Source organism: Sceloporus occidentalis, unplaced genomic scaffold (assembly GCF_023333645.1).
Source record: "Sceloporus occidentalis isolate IW3139 unplaced genomic scaffold, rSceOcc1.0.p SCAF_8, whole genome shotgun sequence".
Taxonomy (NCBI): domain Eukaryota; kingdom Metazoa; phylum Chordata; class Lepidosauria; order Squamata; family Phrynosomatidae; genus Sceloporus; species Sceloporus occidentalis.
In genome coordinates this window covers 10,175,111-10,201,208 of record NW_028316988.1, presented here as the reverse complement: position 1 = coordinate 10,201,208, position 26,098 = coordinate 10,175,111, and the positions used below count along the sequence as shown (strand labels likewise).

General features: G+C 44.4%; 1 protein-coding gene across 3 annotated transcripts in view; it reads left to right on the top strand.

The window, feature by feature from the left end:
- LOC149307851 (adherens junction-associated protein 1-like) overlaps nucleotides 1–24,957 on the top strand; it is a 98,199-nt gene extending 73,242 nt beyond the window's left edge. For 2 of the 3 annotated variants that reach the window (XM_089534515.1, XM_089534514.1), the window contains exons 4-6: nucleotides 3,831–4,073; nucleotides 8,498–8,630; nucleotides 20,832–24,957. In XM_089534515.1, coding sequence (XP_089390641.1) covers nucleotides 3,831–4,073; nucleotides 8,498–8,570 — 316 coding nt within the window. In that variant the 3' untranslated portion in view covers nucleotides 8,571–8,630; nucleotides 20,832–24,957. The remainder of the gene's footprint in view (nucleotides 1–3,830; nucleotides 4,074–8,497; nucleotides 8,631–20,831) is intronic. The other variant, XM_089534516.1, reaches the window with a different exon arrangement.
- The last annotated feature ends 1,141 nt before the right edge of the window (nucleotides 24,958–26,098 follow it).

Genomic DNA, 26,098 nt, shown 5'->3' with positions numbered 1-26,098 from the left:
GGATTAAAAGGGAAACCCATAGTAGAGCAATTTTGGGAAGTCTCTTCTGCAGTGGAGGCATCTATCCACTCAAATCTTGCCTGAATATTCCTGGTACAATGCTGGGCTAGCAGTTTCCCTGCCTCCAATTGTCCCTCTGTGTGCTCTATGTGAGAGTCTTCTCGATATGAGAGTAAACAACACCCAGGTGATATCATTGGATTCAAGCTGCAGGAAAAGAGTTTCCACCTAAACGTTAAGAAGAACATATTGATGTCAAACAGACAGTGGAATGATACGCTGCTGCCTTGGAGGGTGGCAGAGCCTCCTTCTTTGGAAGTTTTGAACCAGAGGCTGGATGGCCATCTGTCACAGGGAGGGCTTGGATGCTGTCTTCCTGCATGGCAAAATGGAGTTGCAATGGATGGCCCTTGGGGTCTCTCCCATCTCTGTGACCATTATGTTCCTGCAACCCTGGAGGAGGTGGAGGTCACAAGGAAGCCAACTTGGACTTTGCTTCTATCCAAGCATTCGTTCGTTGGTTAACTAAGTAACTAATGTAGTAGTATGTAGAAAGATCTTGTAGCATGCCCTCCCACCCTAAGGCCTGGCCATCAACAACAGAACAATATACAGATTAACATAGAGGTCACTCCTCCCTACCCAGGGTCACACACACTCTCTTCCATGCCAGCATTCTCTGAAGATGCCAGCCACAGCTGCTGGCGAAACATCAGGAATAAACTCTTCTAGAACATGGCCTCATAGCACCAAAAACCCACAAAAAATACCTTGTAGCACCTTTGAGAGAAAGAAAGAAGTTGGCAGCATGAACTTTCATAGACTTCAGTCTACCTCCTCAAATACATTGGGAAGTAGACCTTAGTCTATGAAAGCTCATGCTGCCAACTTCTTTCGTTTAGTTAGTCTCAAAGATCTCTCTACATACTGATCTTTCAGACTAAGATGGATGTATCTTTGAATGCTAACGTAGTAGCAGTAGCATTTAGTATTGCAGTCCGTAGACCAAACAGCAGACAAAACATGTAAAATATCAGATGTTGTTGTTTTTGTTGTGTGCCTTCAAGTCAATTGCAAGTCTTCTTCAAGTCATAGGACATGGCCCAGTTTAGTGCCAATAAGCCCATGTGTGTGGCTGCCATTGTGGCCAATCCAGGGCCAGTTCCAGAACATAATGCTCCAGAACTGACCCTGGACTTATGACCAGCTCAGGCAGGACCTCAGTGTGGGGCTTGTTTCTATATGAGTGGACATATGTCTGCAAGAAGTAGAATTGAGTAGTTTAGTACAATAACTGTATTCCGTAAGCTGGTTGCCTTGATGTTACTACACAGCAGAGCCAGCAAAGTCTCCATTGAGCATTGGTCCCAATTATTATTATTATTATTAACCTTTATTTATAAAGCGCTGTAAATTTACACAGAGCTGTACATACAATCTTTTTAATTGGACGGTTCCCTGCCCTCAGGCTTACAATCTAAAAAGACACGACACAGAAGGAGAAGGGAGTGGTGGTGGGGAAGGGGCCTTTCTAGTAAGATAATACATATAAAATACATAGCAATACAGGAAATGATTCAATAAAACAGACAACAAAAGAACATCAAATAGCAAGTGACAATTATGCAATGCCTGGGAACGCTTCTCTGAACAGGATGGTCTTCAGCTCCGTTTTGAAGCTGGTTAAGGAAGTGATGGCTCTTGCTCGCGGGGGAAGAAGGTTCCAGGAGTGAGGGGCAGCGAGTTAAAAGGGGCGAATCCGAGATGGGGCAGAGGAAATCCTGGGCTGGGACAGCAGACCTTGACTACCGTTGGTGCCACTGCACATTGAAACACCAGCTAAATGATGCTGATGGGCGTTGGTAGAATTCAGTACACATCGGGACATTCTTACCTGTGCCCCGATACCCATTTTTGCATTTCAGTAGGAGGACTGCACAGTGCCTCTGCTACGTAGCTAAGTGTGTGCAAAATTACACAGTGTTGGACATGGCATAGATCCGTGGTCATATGCAATAATTACGCATGGTGCATAGGGTGTAGCATTTTACAGGCACACATGAGGGCATGCGGCTCAGAAAAGGCCTCTGTGAAAAGGTTGTTGGTGGGATTATGTAGGTATTACACCTCCGAGTGCTTCTTGCATTGCATTATGAATTCACACATGTGCTTCAGCAATGTAAATGGGTTAAAAGATGCAAATAAACGGAAGGGAGTGAATTCCAATGTACGGTACATGTGCTCCAATTCCAGAATTAATTTCAGCATTCTTAAATCAAAATCCAGGAGGATTGGCAGGCCAAGAAAAGTGAACCAGAAGAACAAGAATAGCACAGAAGAGGGAATTAATTACATCAGCAGTCCAAAAAGTAAGAGAAAGAGAGAAGAGTCTGTGTTTATGAGGAGTTTGGGAAATGTGCTAAGCATGCCGAAAGATATATGTGCATACCAGGCTTCGTATTTGAGCATGCATGGATACACCACTTAGCACCAGTCGTTTCCCATTAATTATCACGGCCCCCATTTAAAATTCAGATTTGATTATGCTAGATAAATAAATACATGCATAAAATGCACCCAAAATGTGATCGCTTGATTGAGGCCAACGCTTCTCGGATGCTTCTAAAAAATGATAATTGAATTTGAAATCGCAGGTATAATTAGCAGCGGATAATAGAGTTTCCTCTCCCAGGGAGCCAAGTATTTGTTTCTGAAGCATCGTCTCTCTTACCTATTTGCATTTTATGATCTTCCAGAGAAGCCTGAGCTGCACGCATTGGGACAATAACCTTGTTTTGGTAACAGGGGTTGCCAGGGTATGGTTTTACAAGGTTACTCTGGAAGCCTTGAGGTTAAGTAGGGATTCGGAGCAAAGCCGTATGGTGTAGTGGTTTGAGTGTCGGACTAGACCTTCTGATGCACACTGGACACTTCCAATGCACACTGGGCTTTTCAAATGCATTTTGGGTACTTCTGATGCACAACAGGGGCTTCTGAGGTGTGGTGGTTTCTCCTTCTTTGGAGGGTTTTAAACAGAGGTTGAGTGGTCATCTGTTGGGAGAGCTTGGATTGTGTCTTCCCGCATGGCAGGATGGGGTTGGGTTAGATGGCTCTTGAGGTTCTTCCAGCTCTAGGATTCTACAATTAAAAAGTTAAAATGCCATTAAACTGACACTAGCATTAAAGGTGAATGGAAAGCATGCCCATTTTAAAAAGTAAAACAGGAACTGTAGGCGGTGCAGCACATTATGCAAGGCCCTTCCTTTCCCCTCTGAGAAATTAGTTCTCAAACACTTATCATTTTCCCCAATGATCATGTCATCTCATGATGTGTCCAAAGTACAATATCCTCCATTTAGTCATTTTGGCTTCCCAGGAGTACACTTGTCCCTCCATATTCGCTAGGGTTAGAAGCACAAGACCCCTGTGAATATGGGGAAAGCGCAAATAACAAAAACACCATGTTTTTACCTGAGAGGACACCTCCCTTGGAATCTCTAGGTCCTCTAGCGCAACTCTTTGGTCAGCGTCCAACACACTGACCATAAAGTTGCAATGGAGAACCTAGAGATTCCTAGAGAGAACATATTCATCAAATCCATGAATAATCAAATCCGCAAATATCAAAGCTGCAAACATGGAGGGATGAGTGTATTTGCTTTTGGATCCATTTGACTTCTGGTGCCACGTTTAACCATCTTCACAGGCCTGTTTGGTCCATGCAATGGTAACATATAACAAGGATAGATATAATGGTTTTATGTTGTTTCCTTGGTTGCCCCTCTTTTGACCCATCTCCTTCTTCTTTTTTGCTTTCCTTTCCTTTGTAGCTGTGCCCAAAGTGGGAACACGAGGAGGAACGGCCACCAACGCAAGATTAACCAGCAGGAAGAAAGCTGTCAGAACCTGACGGACTTCACTCCGGCCCGAGTGCCCAGCAACTTGGACATATTCACAGCCTACAACGAAACTCTTCAGTGCTCCCACGAGTGTGTAAGGACTCCTGTGCCCGTCTACACGGAGGAGACCATCCTCTCCCCAGGGGACTATAAGGCATCCTTCAATGGGAACAGGTAAGGCGAGAGAAGCTCGGCCGCACGGTCTGTGACTTGGAGTGCATCCACACTGCAGAAACTAATGCCATTTGATACCACTTGAAGTGCTGTAGCTCCATCCTATGGTCACTTTGCAAGGTCTTTAGCCGTCTCTGCCCCAAATGTGCCAATGCCCCACAAAACTCCATATTCCAGGATTTTGTAGGATACACTCAAGTGGGTGGTAAAAGTGGGGTCAAACTGCATGGTTTCTACAGAGTAGATGTGCCCTTGGGTTTCTTGGAGGGTGAGGTCTTTCCATCGATATTGGTACCCAGATGGAACCGTTTCCCATCCTGCTGTTGGAGAAATGTAAGCATGGGGTCCCGCATCACTGACTCCGTCTTTTGTTTCCCAATGAGGGATCGGTGTTGAAAAGGTACTTGGGAAATATTAAGTGTGATGTCGATTCCATCAGTTGTCTCTCCTTCCACCCCGTGGCTGAAAGTGTTCATGCTCATCTCTGTGTCCACCCTGAACAGCCATTTTGGAAAGACACATGGATATTGGCGTTCTCAGCCCAGGAGTGACGACGTCTGTCTGTCTCTATGTGTGTCGGTGTGCATGTGTGTTTGTGGTATGTGACCCTAGTCAAGTTGCCTCCAAGACCATGGCGATGGGTTGTTACAATGGCAAGGCAACTGATATGGCTTGATCCTGAATAGGCCATGGTCCACCTTGTGAAGTTACTACCTCTTTTTCCAGAGATGAAAAATTTCCCAGAAACAAAGGCAGGTGGGAAGTTAGGACAGTGTTTGATACAAAGACAGGATCTCCTTTCTTGCATACTGTGCCCAGTTTAATTGTAGGCCAGGACTGGTTTCAAAATGGTTTCCCTTCCTTCCCTCATGTCTTGTTCAATGATACTGAACATAACTTTGGTATCAGGAGCTATCGCATGGGTCTGCACTGACTGCCAAGCTTTTTGCCTATACCTTATGAAGCTGGGAACCAGAAAGGATCCCAGTTTTATCCCTCAAGATGGGTGCTTCCTTGCTCTTTTTCACTTGGGTAGCATCTATGCTGCGAAATGAATGCAGTCCGACACTGCCTTAACTGTCACGGCTCCCTGCTATGGAATTATGACATTTGTAGTTTAGTGAGATGTTTAAATTCCACCGTCAGAGTGCTCTGGTGCCCCAACAAACTGCAAATCCCAGGATTCCATGGGATGGAGCCCGGACAGTTAAGGCAGTGTCAAGCAGCATTCATTCTGCAGTGTGGCAGTGGCCTTTGAAAACCTTGAAAGTAGGATGGCTGTTCTCCATATCTATGAACCCACTGCTAGCCATTTCAACCCTTCAAAAGGGCCAAGGCCAGACTTCCTAAACTGAGCCATTAGGTCACATCTGACATCTGTACACTGCATTGCACATTCTGGCAAATGGATGCTGGATCACATGAAGACAACTTTAATCAGATTTTCCCCTCCTGTAAGCCCTGACCTTGGAGGCTGGGATGCCATCTAATGGTGTTGGTTTCCCTCTAACAACATCAGAAATGGTCATCCGACATTTGATCCTTTGCTTTGCTATTTTTGCAACCGGGGATCCTTTAGCCGCTCCCCCTTTACCCTCGTATACCCTCCAGTAATGCAGGCAAAAGTCTGAAGGCCGACAACCACCATGGAGATGTTATCACAACTAGAGATATTATCCAATGATTCTGCTAACACTCAACTAGATTTTCAGATGATCACACTAAATGAGATTATCAGGTTTTTCAGAGAATCCAGGAGGGAAAGAAATTCTTTGGCCCTGGTTGAAATGACATCCCATTGAATACAAGAGGAGACATACAAAACGCACCGTTTTAAGCTGCTATGCACAGCTCAGTGCATCTGTTGTTTGAATGGAAAGTGAGATTAATGAAAGGCCACTTCTTAGCATAAAACCAGGTTAATAAAAAGAGCCATCTGCAGAGTTTTTTCACTGTGAGATATTGACCCACTGCTAAGGCTCCGGTGGCATGTGGCTCTGAAGACATTGTTGGTGGTGTGTGTGCGCGTGTATGTGTGTGCGAATTGTGCATCATGCGTCTCCATGTGAAATCCACCCCCCATCTCTGTAAAAGATGTGTGCTGTTGCTAGGATAGGAATATGCTCATGTTTAGATAATCTGGCTACTCCAAATTTTGGACATCTGGATTTGGCCAAGTGGCTGAGATCCTACAATCCATATTCCAGTTCATTGGCTGCACTTTTGATCAATAGAATTGGATCCCATGAAGGTGCCCTCTGTTCTTCACAGACTTATGCTTCCTTCCTTCCATTCCTTCAAGGCCCTAACAAGTGAACATGATCTTCTTTTATCAGCCATTTTGCAACATTACCTTTACAGCATGGTTGCCCTATTCCCATGGCTGATTCCCATTTGGCCTTCAGAAGATCTGAAGTTGTGCGTAGCCAAGATTTCTCAGCCATCTTACTTTCCCTTGCAAAAAAATACCCACATGGCCCAACACCATTATGGATACAACATTGGAGAACCCGTATTGTGAAGGTAATGTTTAAGTTAGATCTGGTTTTCCTGTCCTTGGCGCTGAAAACCATATCTCTGTGAACACTGTTGGTGTGTGAACAGGGATGCTCCAACCAGTCTTATGTTTCTTGGTTTGAGGTACCTAAGTCCACCAAAATCTGGAAAGACTTGGTTTAGCTGATTCTGAGCCCATGACTAGTGCAATGGTTTGTGGCCTGAAATGCTTTGCACACCAAAAACATCTCCAGAACTTCAGTGAGGAACCTAGTTAAGATCCTGAGGAACCTTTTGGATGGAGAGAGGAGAGTCCAGGTTTAGATGTAAGATGGAGGAGAAAGAGAGGACACCAATCCCACTGGCCTTCCCTCCAAACTACACACAGAAACAAATGTATAGAAACAGATCTTGAATGGCTGGTAGCTCCCAGGTCAGTGGAGGGCATGGGTGCACTCTGAGATATGTTCCAGCCTTTCTCCGAAGTGCTGGGTCTACCCTTTGGAGAGGGTTCAATTCCTTAAAATAGTGGAAAGTCTGGAAGGAGAGGATAACTCCTTCAAATCTGGAGTTAAATCCAGAGTGGATCCAGCGCAACCCTAACATGGAAGCCACCAGCCATACTGGGTAGGAGTTCGGGAACTGGAGATAAACTCTAGAAACCTATTGAGAGGTGCTCTGGACATTGGCTGAAGCATCCAAGAATGGACTTTCTGGTGGGCAGCTAGCCGGCAAGGATTTTTCAACCATTTCATGGAGTGTCTGTATTTGTGCACATTTTCAGCGTGAACCCCAGCCAACCCATGCCGGCGTAACAATGTAGTGGTGGTTGGATCAGTTTATCGACGTGTTTGTTTTCCTGTCGTCTCTCTGCAAACTGCAGAGGACTCTTTCATCTGTCTGTCACCCCATTACTCTTCCTTTCTCTGTCTTTCCCCTCCTTGGCAGATGTGCATTGGCTGGACAGGGCTCATTGCAATTATAGTTATGTCTTCAGTTATGATTTGTATCTTAAGGTGATGCTTTGTTGGAAATTATTGGTCTCTGCATAGTTCTCTTGTAATTTTTTGGGCTGTGAAAAGCTAAGGATCTCAAATATTGTTTGACGCTGCCAGAATGTATGGCGGATTCTGGGACAGGAATCTCAAGTAAGCTGTGGGTTCCCCATTAGGAATTGGTGGCTTCCATGTCAAGGGGATGGAGAATCTGCTCTGGGTCTCAGCATGGACCAACATTTATCCAAGAAGGTGATTTCTTATGATAAAAGAAGCTCAGCGCCTTGGATGCCACCCAAGTCTTCCCAGGGGCAATCCAAGGCACTGAACTCTTCTCCAAGATCTCAAGTCAACCAACCTCCAATGGAGTTATCCAGAGAGACGGATCCTTTCCTAAAGGGCTAATAGGTCGACTCAACGTCCAAGGAGATATCTAAGGTCCTGGGGCTTTTCTCTACAATAAGACTGGTCCGTTGGATAGCTCCTTTAAAATACAGAGTACATTCCCTGCCCCACAAACATGGAAGTCGCCACCGACGGTGCTGACAAATTTTACTGGCAAATCATAAAACTGGAACAAAGCACAAAAGACGGATGAGAAACAAAATAACGTCAATTTTCTTTAGTACTTTTTGAGATAGCTTAGTGTCACCGCTTTGAGAATGTATTGACTTCTTCCCCCCCCCCCCCATCTTTTTTTAAAGAAAATTGGAGAAGGCTTTCAAAAAGTGGCCATTGTTCCCTCTTGGCAGCCGTTCCCTCGCAGAAACCAATAAAACCGTTCAAAGCATTATTTTAAAAAGTATCCCCCCGACCCCTCCCTCAAAATGCAATATGATAAAAGCTGGGTTTTTGGCTGCAGGCCTCGCCAAGGCTTGCTGGCTGTATGTCGCAGACTGGCACAGTGCGAGTCGGTTTTTCTGCTTGCTGCAGACCCTCCTCTTCTGATCGGCACCTCATTCCTGTGGCCTTTGTGTCTGAGAAATGGTTTGAAATCTCCTGCTGACCAGACGAAGTCTGTTTTACTTCCTGGGGGGCTGGGCAGACGCCATGTGTCTTTTTCCTGGTATGTACTTTCTCTCTTCCCTCCTTCTTTTGAACCCCCCAAATTGCCAACCCATGCAGCTAGGGAGACCGCCTCCGGACTTCCCAATCCCACCCCTGCTGTGATCCTAGACAGCTAGTCCAGTGGCCTGTGTTGGGCATCTTGACTAAATAACCTCTTCTGTACTTGACCAGTTTGCGCCATGCATTGGAGGAAGTAGACCTAAGTCTATGAAAACGTATGCTACAACTTTCATAGGATTTCATAGACCAGGTCTACTTCTTCAAATGCTGTAACTCAGGAGCTTATTGCATGGGGCTCTAGGAACGCAGCTAGCACGGAATGAAAGGGGGTGGGAAGGGAACGGAATCGAACGGGGAAAGGACACATTTTGCCACATGCTGGAACGCCGCTGATGCTGTTCCGTTCACCATCCGTCCCAGAAGTGAACAGTTCTCAACAGTTCTTGAAAATTTCCCTCTGGAGGATGGATGGGGAAATGGAAAGGGGACTTCTGGCGGCATCAGCAGTGTTCTGGCATGCAGTAAAATGTGTCCTTTCACCATTCCATTCCCTTCCCGCCCCCTTTCGTTCTGTGCTAGCTGTGTTCCTAGAGCCCCATGCAATAAGCTTCTTATTGGGCACTGTTAGTCTCCAAGGTGCTACAAGATCCCTTTGCATACTATACTTAACTAAGTAATCTCTCACGGCTGGATCCCTCCAAACCCAGTGGAGACATCATTTGCTTATGCTCCAATTGCCATTGGAAAGGATCTTCTTCTCACCAAGCAGCTGATGTAAGTTGGGCAGGGGTTGCAACGCAGCAATAGAGCTGGATATCACACTACACTGTTACAGTGCTATTATTCAGTAATAAATAAATAAATAAACAAACAAATAAAATTTTAATTTATATCTTGCCTCTTTGTCCGGAAGAACCAGGGTGGCTTGCAAGTTAAAACAGGACAATCCCGTGGCAGAATGGGGTTGGGCTGGATGGCCCTTGTGGTCTCTTCCAACTCTATGCTTTTATTCCACTTTAACTGTTAGGGCTGTTCCTTAGGAAACCCTGGGATTTACAACGTGTCGTTGATGTAGGTGATTCCTATTGACTCAGTTGGTCTACTGCTTGTTGCTGTTGTTGTGTGCTTTGAAGTCATTTCCGACTTACGGCGGCCCTACGGTGAACCTATCCCAGGTTTTCTTGGCAAGGATTTGCTATTGCCATCTTCTTGAGGCTGAGAGACTGTGACTTGCCCAAGGTGACCCAGTGGGTTTCCATGGCCAAGCCAGGATTTGAACTGAGTTCTAGTCCGATGCGCAGACCACTATGCTGGCTTTGTTTAGAGAGTTTGCAGAGAAATTGAGAATTATCAGCCAGAGAAGCTCTGAAACTTCCTGAAACTACAAACCCCAGAATGCCACACAGGGGTCAGCCACAGCATTTAAAGTGGAATAAAAGCACTAAACCAGTGTGGGATGCGCTACTGTCATAACCAAGTAGCGATGGTGAATATGGAACAGTGATAAATGAGTAATTCTAGGTAATTTCTCCATACGCACAATGGTTCCTTGTTCATGATTGGGACTCTGTTGCCATAACTTTCCCCCAACTTACTTTCCCAAGCATCAGCAGCATAGGAAGGAAGAGGCCCATTCTGTTGGTGGTTGGAGAACGGTGGTATGATGTTGTTGCGTGCCTTCAAGTCATTTCTGACTTATGGCGACCCTAAGGCAAACCTCTCACAGGTTTATTCAGAGGGGGTTTGCCATTGCCATCCTCTGAGGCTGAGAGAGTGTGACTTGCCCCAGGTCACCTAATGGGCATGAGCAAATGACATTTCCATGCAATGGTTATGAGGGTAGCCATCCAGGAAAGGTAGATAGGGGATATTGGCCAATACTCACTAGCCTTCCCAAAAGTGAACGCATCCCATGCTAAATGAACCTCATACGTTTACCTTGATTTTAATTTATTTCCCCCTCTCCCTCTTTGGAAAACCTCTTTTGGAGTTGCACAAGACACTTATCACAGCAGGGTTGGAATTGGTTGCACGCCGAGACGGTGGTCGAGGTATTGAGATGAAGCATGTTTCAGATTTATCGACCGTCTTGGAATGGGTTGCCGTGCCATTGTTTTGTTTTGTCACTTGCTGTTACTTTCATTTGCCTTATAATAATTGATCCCGAAATGAGATTAAGATGCACTTAGAAATTAAAAACAACAACAACACTGTCTTTAGGGGGAAAGAGAAAGCGAAAGAGAAAGAGAAGAGGCACTTAGTTATAAACACTAAAAGAAGGATAGATCACCTTGAGGAAGGTTTCTTTCCATTTGGGGATTTCCTACCTTCTTTGTCTTTGTGGGTCTAAGATGGGTAACAACTTTTTATTGTTAAACACCAAAGAAAGAGGTGCCACTATCCTCCAGCGTCTTCCACTGTCTTTTTGCACCGTTCCTTTCGGATCGCCTTGCATTTTGCAAAAGAATGTGCCCAGCTCAAATGTAACAATAAATGATAATGCTCCAGGATGTCAGGATTTAATAAAGCCGTTCCACTCCTCTGGAGAGAGAAACCTAAACCGTACATATATCTTTTGTCAACCCAGTCATTTTGAAACCTTGCTGCAAACAAGATTCGGCGTTGGCCTTTGACCCGCTGCACAAGTATCTGAGCGCGAAAGCAAAAAGGGCTATGCATCCTTCAGTCCTTCGGTCTAACAAATTGCAGGTCTCTCCCGAATGAAATTTGCTCGCCTCTTCAGACGGCGGCTTGCTCAAAAGTGCCCTTTTCACACCAAACTGGGTCACCGTCTTTCTAGGACAGATTTGATTTGTAAGGGAGTTGATTTAAGAACAGCATCGCCTCTCTAAACGTTCGGCCTTTTTGCCGACAGAACGGCGAGGTGAAACGGTTTCCTGCCCAAAATGGATGAGGACTACATTCCCATTGATATTTTTTTGCTTGAACGTTGCAAGCCTGGGCGGTTTAATTTGACCCCATGAAAGCAGGTTTGAGATGTTCGCCATCATTGTTCACAATGTGCATTTGGCTTGTTACTTATTGCCTGCAAGCATTGCAGATAATGCCTCCTTCACAGATATATCTGGTTCTGACATAATATGAATGTAGGATTTATTAGAGTCACTGCAAATCAACTTGTTATGTCCAATTCAGTCATTTTCCTCTTCATCATTATAGAACACATTATTTTTAAGCAGAATTCAAAGGGTGAAGTCGAAGGCTTTCATGGCCGGCATCCATAGATTTTTGTGGTTTTTTCAGGCCATGTGGCCAGGTTCTAGAAGGAGCAACATCAGGAAGAAACTCTTCTAAAACATGGCCACTTAGCCCAAACCCCCCACAAAAATCTAAGAATTCAAAGACATAGCCATGTTAATCTGGAAAATCAGTCTGCAAAGGGATCTTGTAGCACCATTGAGACTAAGGCCTGTTACAGACTGCCAAAATAAAGCTGCTTGGGGCCTCTTTGGAGGTATGCTGTTTAAATGATGCATGCATCAGAAGAATCCGGAATCTGCACCAAAGCTGCACTCCAGTGCTTAGGAATGGAGTGTGGCTTTGGCGCGACCTCCGGACTCTTAGGACCCATGCGTCATTTAAATAGCATACCTCCAAAGAGACCCGAAGCAGCTTTATTTTGGCAGTCTGTAACAGGCCTAACTTTCCATAAGTATAAAAGGTTCTACAAGATCCTTTTGCATACATTAATTTTTACGCATTAAAAGTCAGTGACGTAACTTCTAAGCAAAATCAGCATTCCTCGGTGCTTTAACCTTTGGGAAGTTTGGCGCAATTGAGGGAAACACTGTGGCCATTACGAATAATCCCGTAAATGATATTTCAGATTTAATTCAACTATTTTAGTGAACAAACAAGTTCACAAATTAGTTTCACATCCATGCTGGCGTTGTCATACGGCGAGGTCAATCTTCCATTATCAATGTAGCATCAGTGGGTTTAGTATAGTTCCTTCTCACCTATACATTGGCATCCAAATACTATGGCTCTGAAGCCCCAAATTTTGTTGCTGTGTGCCTCCAAGTCATTTCTGGTGACCCTAAGGCAAACCTATCATGAGGTTGAAGGCTTTCATGGCATGCATCCATAGTGTTTTGTGGGTTTTTCAGGCTCTGTGATGCTAGGTAAATGTTCCCTTTCATGCTCACAGAGTGTGAAAAGGCGATGGCCATTAGAAAGACACCAGAGATGGCATCTTCAGAGAATGCTGGCATGGAAGAGAGTGGGATGGATATATATATATATATATATATATATATATGAAGAGCGGGGTATAAATAAATAAGAGGGTGTGTGTGTGTGTGTGTGTGTGTGTGTGTGTACACACACACATATACTGTGTGACCCTGGGAGTGATTTCCATGTTAATCTGTGTGTTGTTCTGTTGTTGAATGGCAAGGCCTCAGGGTGGGAGGATATTACACAGATTGACATGGAAATCATTCCTCCCTACCCAGGGTCACACAGTATATATATATACCCCACTGTCTTCCATGTCAGCATTCTCTGAAGATGCCAGCCACAGAGGTTGCTGAAACATCAGGAATAAACTCGTCTAGAACATGGGCCACAGAGTCTGAAAAACCCACAAAAGACTATCATGGGGTTTCCTGGGGCTGAGAGTGTGTGACCCCCCCCAGGGTTACCCAATGGGTTTCCATGATTGAGCAGGGTCTCCAGGGTCAACCCTGGTCTCCAGGATCATAGTCCAACACTCAAACTTCTACGCCATGTTTGCTTTCAACTCCTCCAACTAAGGAGGTTTAAACGAAACCATTTAGGGTTTCAACTCAGAGTAGAACCAATGGATTGACTCTGGAAATGGTTGCAAGGAAAGCTCTGTCCATCACTGGTGTATTTCTAATGGCCATCGCCCTTTCACGCTCTGTGAGCATGAAAGGGAACATTGACCTAGCATCACCCCTGGTATATTGTCTTCGGCATTCCTGGCCTCATCTTCAAAGCCATGCTTTGAAAGACCGAACGGGATGCAATCTCTTTGGTGAAATGAGTTCTGGATCACTTGGTTGCAGAGTTCGAGTCACCCAAGCCATGGACCCCATTGAAGTCTGATCATACTGGAAATGTTGTTGCAATTCCACCTTTCCTCCTTGTCCTTTAGCTTCTTGGGCGCCTTTCATTTCTTGCCTTTGAAGGTGGCCAAGGCTGGGGGAGTGATGAGAAATAACTCGTCCTCGCACCTCGATGGCTTTGAGCCAAACATGGGAGCAAATTAATTGGTCAGCCTCAAATCCAAACCCACCACAATGAATCACGGATCTACCCTAAATGCAATTTCCCCACCTCCACTAAGTGCGACGCTGCTGCGAATTGGCCATTTAACATTGCGCTCAGCCGTTGAGCATTACAAAAAGGTAATTAGATTAGAACGGGGGGAAAGGGAAGGTAAAAAGTTAATGGTTTCCGCCAAAGCTCCACAGAGCAACTATTTCTGGGCTTCTGGGATGAAACGTGAACTCATCTGAGGCTCTGAACTAAGTGACAAAATTGGGAAGCGAGAAACGAGTCCATTATTATTTCTTTGGTGGGTTCCTTACTTAAACACATCTTTCTGTCGCTAAAGGCAGGAGGGAGATACACTGCATTTTTATTATGTCCTGAACCATATTTTTCTTGCAAACTTGCAAACTACTTCAAGAACTCTGAGCAAAACAAATGCTTTAAATTGTACCTTACTAGCAACACAAACTCAACTGGATTGGCATTTCCACTCCTCCGTTGGAAAAAACCACATACACTTTCCTCCTCCTTTCTTTGCTTCTCCAACACATTTTGGTGGCATTTTGGTCATGTTTATTGCCTAGGAACAGTAACAGGCCCTTGGAGTAATAAATCTGTTGAGCTACTTCTTTCTTGCCTGAGAGGTTTCATGGCTCAAAGTAGAGGACATTTTGGCATTCCTTCTGGACAGTGGCTTGAATGTAGGACTTGTCAAAGCAAAGGAGGACCTCTGGTCAGTCTATGGATACCAGCCCCATTCTGGAAGACCAGAAGAACGTCCAGAGCAAGTTTTTTGGATTTATGGGGCAAGATATGAAGGAGGAAGTCTGAGGTTCCTGATTATGGTGGAACTATTGATTTTGGTGGACCTAAACTTCTGGAACGCTTCCCAGAGGTCTACACTTCTGATGACTAATGATACTAGTGCTGTCCAGTTGTAATCTCCAAGGATCTGGGGTTGTTTCTGGACGATGGCCTTCAGACCGAGGATGAGGTTCCTCAAGTCAGCGTTTGACTTGCCACTAATTCAGAATATCATTTTATAACCTAAGATCTACAACAGAGACACATCTCCGATTCCAGAAAGTTGTTATGACTGATGAAGATTATCATTGCCGAACGGCGAACAACGTTTCAACAAATCAAGTCCTCCCGGAACATTGTTCCCAGTGGAAAAATCTTTAAACCATCTGTTGATAGTTATTAGCGTTCTCTCAAATATGCTGCCAGAGTCTAAATCCCCAGTTAATTCGGCCAGATCTGTTTCTAAATACAAATACAATAGCAGACATATAACATTTTATCCTATTCTGTTCTGCAAAAACTACAAATAAAAATGGAGCATTGATTTATTTCCATTTAAAACCCATCAAAGGTTTATTTAAAATCTGTCGACGTGCGTTATGAAATCTATATTGTTCGTGTACAGGGAAGATTAGCTTCTTAATAATATTTTGAATGTTTGTATGGGGGTCTACCTTACCTTCCAAGGGAAAGATATAATCACAGATGGTAGGCAAAAGGAGACATCTGGGGCAAGTGATGGAGAGAGATGGCAAAATGGTGGGTACCACTTTCTTGGCACTGCATAAAAAGGACATCTTTTTCAGGGTGATGGAAATTGTCCCCCTAAAACAGTCATTTATACATAATTTATACATATTTAATGTATTAAATGGTTTGGGGCAGTGATTCTCAAACTTTTGCCTTCCAGATGTTTTGGACTTCATATCCCAGAATCCAAATCATTGGCCAAGATGGCTGAGGCTTCTGGGAGCTGAAGTCCAAAATACCTGGCAGACCAGAGTTTGGGAATCACTGCTTTAAGGAATGAGATAGTCCTCCCATATAATCCAACCCATCCAACAAGGTCAGTTGACAAAGATAGTACTTAGAACACTGATAATACCTTTGAGGGTGAAATTGTTTTCATCCTTGAAAATACCTTGAAGGCACCTCAGTTGAAAGTGCCCCAACTGAAAATGCCTTGAAGGCACCAGGCTCCATCTGATCTTGGAAGCTAAGCTGGTTGGTGCTTAGATGGCAGCCACCAAGAAATAGCAAGGCTATATTTCAGAAGGAGGAACTGCCAAAACCACCTCTGAGTATTCCTTAGGACATAAGAAAACCCTACCAAGTTAATGGGGTCCCCACAGGTCAATAAGTGTTTGGAAGGCACCGACATATGTATCTTGATAGGATGGGGATCCGATTTGCCATTGCATAGATAAACATGTCCATGTTATCTTCTGGACTTCTGAGCAGAGGATGGAAATGGAACATGGCGAGTTGACCTCATTCTTCATGATACTAACAAATGCTCTTTCTTCTTGTAATTAATCCTAAGAGACCATGAGTCACGCTAAAACCGTTTACCTTGACTCAGGGGGAGCATGAGCACAGCATGGACAGCCCTCAGGGCCAGAGATTAAGTGCCAGGAAAAATGCAGCTAATGGCACTTGCAGATCGCTCTGCACTTTGTGGGACCGGTGAGCATAACGTCCAAAGACCAAGGAAGATGCACAGCATTGGAGCAGGTGTGGGCAACCACTAATGGGTTTAGTTGCCACATTGCTCCTCCAAAAATTGTGGAGGTCCGCAAACTCAGTGTCCCCCATACCCATAGCCCCATTATTTTTTATTTATAGCAAAACAAACAAACCTCTCTTGGACTATTCTGGGCCTCCTCAGGTCATGTTAGGTCCAGGAAAGGCCTTTGATTAAAATTAGGAAGTTAACTGCTGGTTGACTTCCGGATACCAAAAAGCCTCTCCTGCACCCCACAGTTATCCAAAAATGTACAAAAGATCTCACCCAGCAGGTAGAAAGCTTCAGCTTTTCCCCTCCTTTTAATGTGGAAGTATAACCAGCTCAGATTTACATCTCTACTCCATTTTGCTTTTGCATGCATTCATCAGTCATAAATAGGATGGAAAGATCTCTCTGCCTCCATTTCATGGCATTTCTTTGAATCCCCTTCCTTCCTCGCCTTTCTTTCGCATCTGGGTCCGTGAGGCATTGGTTCCCCTCTTCTTGCATGGAAATGCCATATGTGTGTTGAGATCTTAGGCCATTTCTCCTAATATAAACACTTCCCACCCCTTTTTTCCCTCCGTAATCTTGTGCGCTTTTCAATGCATGTCCTTTATAGGCTAAAGTAAATATGTGTGCGTTTTTCAAAGGTGCGCATATTTCATTTCATGTTGCTTAGTATGCATGTTTACGTATAATTTGGGGCAAGGGAGGAAAGAAACATGGCTGGATTCCTCTATCGTGGTGTACGTTACGTAACTTTATATGCGCATAGTTACATAGCAGAAGAACTAAGAAACCTTGTTACTGAATTGGAAAGGTGCAGAATGGGACATTGGCAAGAATGTGCTGTTGCACATTGGGATTGATGCACATTTGTCCTATAATGTAGTCCCGTTGTGCAATGGTCACAATGCACATCGCTCATTCCCCTGCATAGTAACATAACATCAGGCTTGTACAAAATACAGATGTTGAGGAACTTCCCAAATCTAATTCCCATAAATATAACTTAACATATAAAGATGTACATCCCCATCAGGACTCCAGCCCTTTTGGTTTCCTCAGTTGATGGGAATCCGAAAGATATGTGCATGCTTTCCTTAATAGCCTTGCAAACCATGAATTGGATAGCTCTGTGTTTTCTGTTTTGCTTTTTAAATATAAGTTAATGCACATTTCTTTCCCATTCAGACGTTCATTCCATTCCATTTCGGCACCAGTGTGCGATGTCTTCACGCACATGTCACATAAACACACATACATGCATTGACTCAGATTCTGCTTTACAGACTATAATGTTCCAGAACTGTAGGAATTTGTAACTGCATCTCAGAAACACAAGAGTATCCTGTTAGTGAATGGCTGAGATGCACAACCAGACTCCAGCAAGAGGGACTTGTAGGAGACTCCTAGTCTATGAAAACTCGTTCACTCAGTTAACCTCAAAGGTGCTACAAGATCCCTTTGCGTACAGATTGTGCTCTGGGTGCTCTGGTGCACATTTGGCACGCCATCAGAACCTAGCTGGCCTCTGGATGTACACTGGGGAGTGCCCTGATACACATTCATGCCCATTGCCCATTGACGCATAGCACATCAGTCACTCCACAGGCTACCGTTGTGCAATGGGCTACCGTTCATTGCAATGTGATGCAACAGGCTACTGTTTGCGCTCCACAGGCTACCATTCATTGCAGCCTTAGGGCAATGGTTCTCAACCTTCCTACTGCCGTGACCCTTTAATACAGTTCCTCATGTTGTGGTGACCCCCAACCATAAAATTACGGTGTCTCGGTTCCTAAGACCATCGGAAATATGTGTTTTCCGATGGTCTTAGGTGACTGCTGTGAAACGGTCATTTGACCCCCAAAGGGGTCACGACCCACAGATTGGGAACTGCTGCCCTTGGGGAAGATGGATCTTGTAAAACTGCTCAGTTTGATTTTGCACACTTCTGAGGCCGTTTACAAAGACATAAACCTAACACAGAACGCCAGCTATTCCTTTTAACATGAAAATCTGTCTGAACTCTTTTGAGAGTTGTGGCCACTGGCCAAAGCACTGTTGGTGACATACGCAAACGTTAAATCCAATGTATGCTTTAGTTCAGTTTATCTCTTCTAATGGCCATTGGCATTCCCTTCACAATAACCACATTCATTGTTCAAGAGCTCATCATCCAACCGTTCCAATTTCCTAGGCACCCAAGATCAGCCTTAGCTTTCTTATCTTGTATGTCCACTTTTCATCAGTCTTAACTTTCTCATTGTCTGTCTTTTCCTGGCTTTGTTGCACCAGAAAAGGACAGTAGGCAGGAGAAGACATCCAGGAGGGACCCAAAATAGGCCAAACCTTTGCCAGAAATAGCCGCGAATGGCAGCATGGAAGGTGGCAACATGTGGGCAAGTTTCCCTTTTGGTTTCGGACTGATAGCCATGCTCTCCGGCCCCATCACCAATTAACTTTAAAATGTAATTAACGTTTCCCTGTAACACAAGGCACTTATCTTTGGCATGTCCGCCAATCCTCAGTAGATGTACTTCTAATGATGATTTACTGTTTTGCTAATGTACGACCTAATCTCCCTTAATCTAAATTAAATATGTGGCGATGCTAGAACTCCTCATCCAGAGACTTATGGCTTTCTCATTGGGGGATGAGGGGAGATTGAGGGGACTGAGTCGAACATGCAAAAGTATTTGGAAAAACGATCAGTAACCATGTTTCTTGCATCTCAGGAAATCTTGATGGAGAGAAACCTAAACTGGTGAGAATTTTCACCAGTCAGGACTTATTCTGTGCAAAATTTGCATGTGTTTTCTGTGCAGGAAATAAGTTACCAACCACAGCATTTTCTGCACAGAAAATACAGTTTCTATGCAGTAAGGATTGTTGTTGTTGTTGTTGTTGTTGCTGCTGCTGCTGCTGCCCTGGCGAAAGGTTCTTCCTGCTTGGAAAATGCCATTTTCTTCATATTGAGTTGCATCTCGTCCAACCCTTTGCCTTTCAGGAATGCACAACTAAAGCATTTCAACCTCTGTTGAAAGACCTCTGCTGAGCTTCTCTATTCCATTGCCAAACAACTCTTACAGCGAATACAGAGACGCTTTGTATGACATCTTGACACAAGAAATGTGGTGGCGTTTTTCTCTGGAGGAGAGGGATGGAAACAGGGATCTGTGATGAGAAAGGGAGGAAGGAAATAGAACTTACTCTCTAGGAGCATGAAAAAGGAACATTAATATTAGTATTCGCTTTTCCAAGTTCTACTCCTTTGCAACGCCTTGGTGGGAATAGCTCTCCTACTGGGGAATAGCTCCAAGGTGGTCTCTGCTATCACCCCACCTGAACATTTTGGACCCTCTCCCACCTTTTTTTTTTGGCTTGAGGTGGAAATGTGGACTTAGCTTTGAGCTTTCTAAAAGCGGAGGCGAAGGCGCAAAAGGAGCGAGGAAATGTGTCTGGCCCGTCATTAAATCAAATGCGTTGGTCTGAATCCAGGCGCAGCTATATGTTGAGTAGAACCAAACTCATAACTCTGCATCAAGAATGATTTAGACGTGGACCCTATGACTTAATCCCAGGTAGAAAATACACAGCATTTTTGGACCTCAACTCTGGAGACCAGGGTTGGGTTTGCTGCTCAACCAAAGATGATCTTGGGTGACTCCACAAACTCTCAGCCCCAGAAAACCCCACAATAGGGTCTCCACAGGGTCGCCAAAAGTCAGAAACAACTTGAAGGCGCATGACAACATTAACAGGAATATATCCACCAGATGAAATGTTGGACAGTGAGTCAAAACCCCATCTGTCCAATGATGGATCTACTCCAGTCTTCCTCCAAGCCAATGACTTGAATCCTGTTGGTTACTCCCAACCAGAGTTGATCCATTGAACCAATTCTCAAGCAGACGTAAATCTGATCCATTTGGTGGTCTACTCTGACTGGGAATACAACGGGGGTTACACCAAGAGACTTCCCCATTGTTACCTATCTTAACCCATTAAAAACCAAGCAGGCTGGAAAGGAATGTCGGGTTCCAGTTATCTTTCAATTTAGTTCTTTACTTTGTTCCGTCCATCTTTTCTTTCTTTCTCGTTCTTTCTCGTTTTATTTTTCATAAAAGCCTTTAAAAATTAAAGAAAATCATCACACTCAATGGCTGGGTATTTCTTTCCTTTCTTTTTAATGTCTGTCACTTGTTTGATTTGTGGGTTTTCGGTCATTTCCCCCCTTCACTTATTGGAATTAACTGTCGAGAAAGAAGGGAGGGAGTTTTTAAAGGGTCGAAAGCCCTTGGAAATGTTTTTGTGATGGATTGCTCCTTCCCGTTTTTTAAGGTTATTGTTGGAAATGGCTCATGCTAACTATATTTTCTCCTCCTTTTTCCCCAACAGGATTCCACTGGTGAACCTGTAAAAATAAGTAAATGAATGGGTCACCTAAATACTACCATTTGTGTTTCCTGACGGAAGACTCAAAGAGCAGCCAAATATATTTTTATATAATTTTAAAAGAACGAAAGGGATCTTCCCCAACCTGGGATGGCATTTTTGTGGACTGGGTTGTTTTTCATGGGAGATGGGAGGGATGGGACCCGGAATCGAGTCGCGAGCGAAGACCGAGGAAAGAAACGCGCCGGACCGAGTCATGGCTTCCGTTCGGGAATATGCGGACTGTGGATATTTTCTTCTGAACCTGTGCCAATAATACCATTATGTGCCATGAATCGCCCGGGAAAAACGTCTCGAGAAGATTAGGTTAAGTGGGAAAATGTGTCAAAACCCTTTACTGAAAGCAAAGGTGGGGAGGGTATATCTCTTCGGTATTTCTTGTTACTATACATACCTGCATATATATATATATATATAAGATATATATATATAAAAAGAACACAAACACTTTTTGTACTGTAGCAAATTTTTGAAGAAAAAAATAAGAAATCTTAAATGTTCATTTTTTTAAAGCAAAGAAACAAGTGTTGTGGGTTCGGTATATATGATTCCGTTGGACACACTTAAGTATACGGACTTATAAAATATATATATATATATATTTCATGTTTTCTATTTCGGAAATTTAGTTTGCACAGACATACAGACACTCATCTTTTAAGTCTGTTTCCATGATGGGACGGTTGAGGAAACATATCAGGCCCCTATTTTATGGAGCTTGTATTGGTTCCAGCTCTTAGTTGGCCGCGCATGTGGCTTGGTGAAACAAGACTGAGAGACCCAAACCCAATTTTGGCGTGCAAAACCCTATTCAAAACCAATTCAAGTGTGAATTGGGAATTGGAATTGGAAATATGGTTGCACCGGGTAGCTCTGGCCCTCAGAGGTTGCATGCCTCAAAGTGGCCTACCATGGTTGGTGGCCATGAAGTTGTCCATTGAAATGGCTTTGGTGAGTCCATCCATCCACATGGCATTTCTTCGCAAGCAGAAACTCTGAGCTGTGTCCAAATAGGGCTTCCCTGAAAAGATGGGTTAGGACTTGGGTCTTCAACTATGTCAGGACTGACTGAACCGTGAACCAAAGTAGCATTAACTTCTGGATGGATTCAGATGGACCAAAATGGCCTCTGGAAATTTCCCCAACCTATTTGTGGCTGGATAAATTGGAGTTGGGGGAGAGACATGTCACAATTTACAAGAAGGAGACCTTTTCCGAAATTGTATTGAGGCAGAGGGGCTTCACCGCTGCTCATCCCAAAAACGCTGTTTGGTTTTGCTTTCACCCAACGAGTATTTGATTTCTTTAGCTCCCATTGCAAGTACAGTTGGCCCTCTGTAATCCATGGCTTCTGCAACCATGGATTCAACCATTCATGGCTTGAAATTAATTTTTAAACACATCTGGATTTTGCCATTTTATATAAGGGACACTGTTGCATTTAATGGGACTTGAGCATCTACGGATTTTGATATCCAGGGTGCGTTTGTCTGGAAGCAAACCCCAGTAGAAACCAAGGGCAGCAACACAATGGTGTTATTATTGGCAGGTTACAGACCGCCCGTTTGGGGCGGCCTGCACCCGCCCCTTTCCCCGGTGTATCAGGGCCTCAGCTGCTAGACTGGCAGCCTCCGAGGCCCCGATCCGCCGCTTTGCAGGCTGCGGGGAAGCGGCAAAAGGCAGCTTCCCCGCAACCTGGAAAGGGGTGTCCTTGGGGCTTCAAGTCCCAAGGACACCCCGTGGTGGCGGGGAGGAGGAAAAAGGGGCCACTTGGCCCCTTTCTCCCTTGCGTCACTGGGCGCAGCCATCTGAAGGCTGCGCCCAGTGACGCAAAGCAGGAAGGAGCTCCGAAGGAGCTCCTTCTCGGGTCACGCAAAAGGTGCACTATGCGCCACGGCGTGGCCTCAATACGTTACAACCGCGCCGCCTCATTTGGAGGCGGCGCGGTCATGACGTATTGATGGCGGCGGCCGTGTGGAACAGCCGCCGCCATTTTGTGTGCGCGGAGTGCGTACTAGGGTTAGGGGGGTGCAGAAGCATCACCCCTTCCTAACCCTAGTAAGCGCTCGTCGCGTACTTATATGGCGGTCTGTAACCCGCCATTATCAATTTTATTTGTGTCCCGTCTTTTCCTGAAAATTTTGCCCTCGAGGCAGTTGGGCCTCAAGACTAGGACTTTTATGCCCAAGATCTCACACCGCTTGAGGCATAGCTACTGCCACACAAACACACAGCCACAAACGGTGGAGAATATTCTCCAAATGGTGGAGAATATTCATTTTTAGGAGGATTGGCTGTTGGGAAGGCTTCTGAGAAACTTCACCCGAGCAAAACGCTTACTAGATTATACCGTCAGGTCAACATTTGGGCAGGAGTCCACTATGAGAAGGTCAGTAATGGTGGATAGCCCTCCATGACAAAGAGACCGGACATCTATGATGGATGTTCAACCGCAGGAGAGAGGGATGTGAACTCCATGATGCACAGTTAGTACATATAGGGTCAGCTATGGCCAGTAGTTCCCTTGTCGGTAGGGAAGCGAATCCAATCCAGAGTTTAGACCAGACTTTAAAGAAGCTGTTCAAGGTGTTAACCTTATTTTTGGGGATACAGTTCAACACCTTGCATAGTTTCTTTAGAGTTCCTTCAGTGGTCCATCCAAGGCGTTGAACATATTTTGGACATAGTATTCAACACACGTTTCAAGCTATCCAGAATGGATCCGTCCGCCGCTGACACAGAAGCCACCTGTATCCATTGCGTCAGGGAATTTTACTGCTAAATCAGTTTGGCGGACTAAAATTTTGTCCATCCTAGTTGCTATCCTGAGATGTTTATGACAAATCAACACGGACCACAAGGGACAGGTCTATTCTGGAACGGAACATGGATGTTTAAAACCCACCGCTCCATGTAACGGTATAAATAAGAAAACGGACAATGTATCTTTTAAAAAATTATGGGCCGATGTCTTGGTTCTAAGGATGTAAAGAATATTGAAAAACGTACTTGTTGAGCCATCGAGAATATTGTCAACCGCTGTGACGTTTCTGTCCTTGAGTAAAAGTGAAAGCAATGCTTTTGGGTCAAACTCCCCGTCCTGCATTTCTATGGGTTTTGTACAAAAAAAAGTATATTTGTACAAACACACAAAATACTGTATGCCAGACATCATGGGCTGGATCCTATTGGTAACTGCACCAGTGAGAGCAGACGCATTGAATTTATGTTGACCTATCATTGAACAGTCAACTCAGTGAGTCTACTCTGGTTGGGACCAATAGATAAGATCCAGGTCCATCTTTCCTGCACAACATTGGGCTTTTCTTTTGCAAAACAAAAAGTCTCAAAATGGGAGGAACCATTGGGGAAGAAACGATCAGAACAGAACCAATGTACAAATATATATTTATATTTATATACATATTGTAATCTTGACCGACAGGAAGGAGACTTTTGGATCGTTTTGTTCTTGTGCGCAGGAATGCGTCCAATGATGGCTGACATCCTTAGCTGGTACATGGGTCTCTCCTGGAATATTACCTGGAAATATCAACATGGCAGCCAAGTTTCTGAATGGAGACCCACCTTCTTGCTGGTTTCTCACCAGTCTTTATACAGATTTCTCAGTGGCTCTCTGTCTGTTTTCCGCGACGGTTGACTTCCAAACCCTTCCGCTGTTTGGAAAGATCTGCTTCCTCTCGTGTAAACGGAGTAAATACCCGAAACAGGGTCTTATATATGATGGCCTCTCTGCTGTTGGAGTTCCCCAAATGGTTCTGCCATGGAGACCCTGGGCCAAACCCACCCTCTTTCCCCCATGGAAACTGGTCTCTATTGGTTTCTTTGTTCACTCCTGGTGCAACTGTTTTATTGATTTGGGATTGCTGTTTTTTTGTTTTGTTTTTTCTTCCTTTTAAATATTTTTTAAAAATGGTTTGTTGATTGTATCGCTGTTGGGTTTTTTAATTATTATTATTATTATTATTATTTTTCCTGAGCTGCGTTGAGCGGTGAAGGGAAAAGCGGGGTATCCATTTCCATAAATAAATAAACAGATAAATCAATACTGGGCTCCTTGTAACCTTTGGTCTACTTCCTCGGATGCATATAGTGGAATAGAAACCAGGGAGAGACATACATATATATATATAGATATATGCGCTATTGGTATGTGCGAATGTCAAGTCACATTAAATTCAAGATTTCTCTAGGCATCTGGAGGTCCTCCAGCCTGACTTTATGGTCAACCTTCACCGGAAATATACGATTCGCCATTATCCATGAGTTTTCTTATCCATGGTGAGTCTGGGAACATTTCCCCCATAGATTCAGGAGGCATACTATATTTTCTCTACATTTGCTAATTCCCTCTGTTTTTCCTCCGATCCCTTCCCAACCATTCTGTGCAGGAATGCACCTCTGTTGCTCTGCACATGGACTGTGTACCTTGTTGTGTTCAAATACACAAGCGTGTTTTAATGTACACCACTCCGACAGTCCTGTAATAGGTTCAGGTAGGAAGCGCCATCCATTAGCCGCCGGAGATGCAACGGGGGAGATGATATTACAATAATTGCAGCCACCCTGGAGGGCCTGCAGCTGGAAGGAGATCATGCGCTCCTCCTGGCAGCAGGAAAAAGCAAAAAGGGAAAACATGATAATTAAGCCACACTTCTCTCTCATTAAGGATATGAAGGCGATTCACAATGCTGGCTCCCCTGCCTTGTTGCGCCTTTCCCACAGCAACATCCCCATTGGGTTGTTTCTCTACCGTTCCCAGGAAGCAAGAGCCCTTCATGTGGCATCGTTAGAGTCTGCCATCCATTCGATTCACAAGATCATAACATTGGAAGGGCATCTAGACCAACCCTGGAGCACCAAAGCTGCCAATAGCCAGGGTAAGTGGTTTGCTTTGGGTAAGTCATTCCCTGTGTCCTTACGTCTCGCTACAAGAAGACCTCAAAGGCGTTCATTTCCCCATCATCTATTCTATCCATCTTCAGCTGCTGGAAGGAGGAGGAGGAGGAGACGAGCAAAAGGTAAGTAATCGGGTGCAATACCCAAAAGAGGCTGGTTCTATCAAGACACACCAATGAGTAGAAGGAGTTGTAGATGCATTACATAGGAGGCAACAACCGGAAGGTTAAATGCAGCCTCTACCCAAAGCAAACGCTTCCTTTCCATTGCAACTCACGTCTCCAACCAGC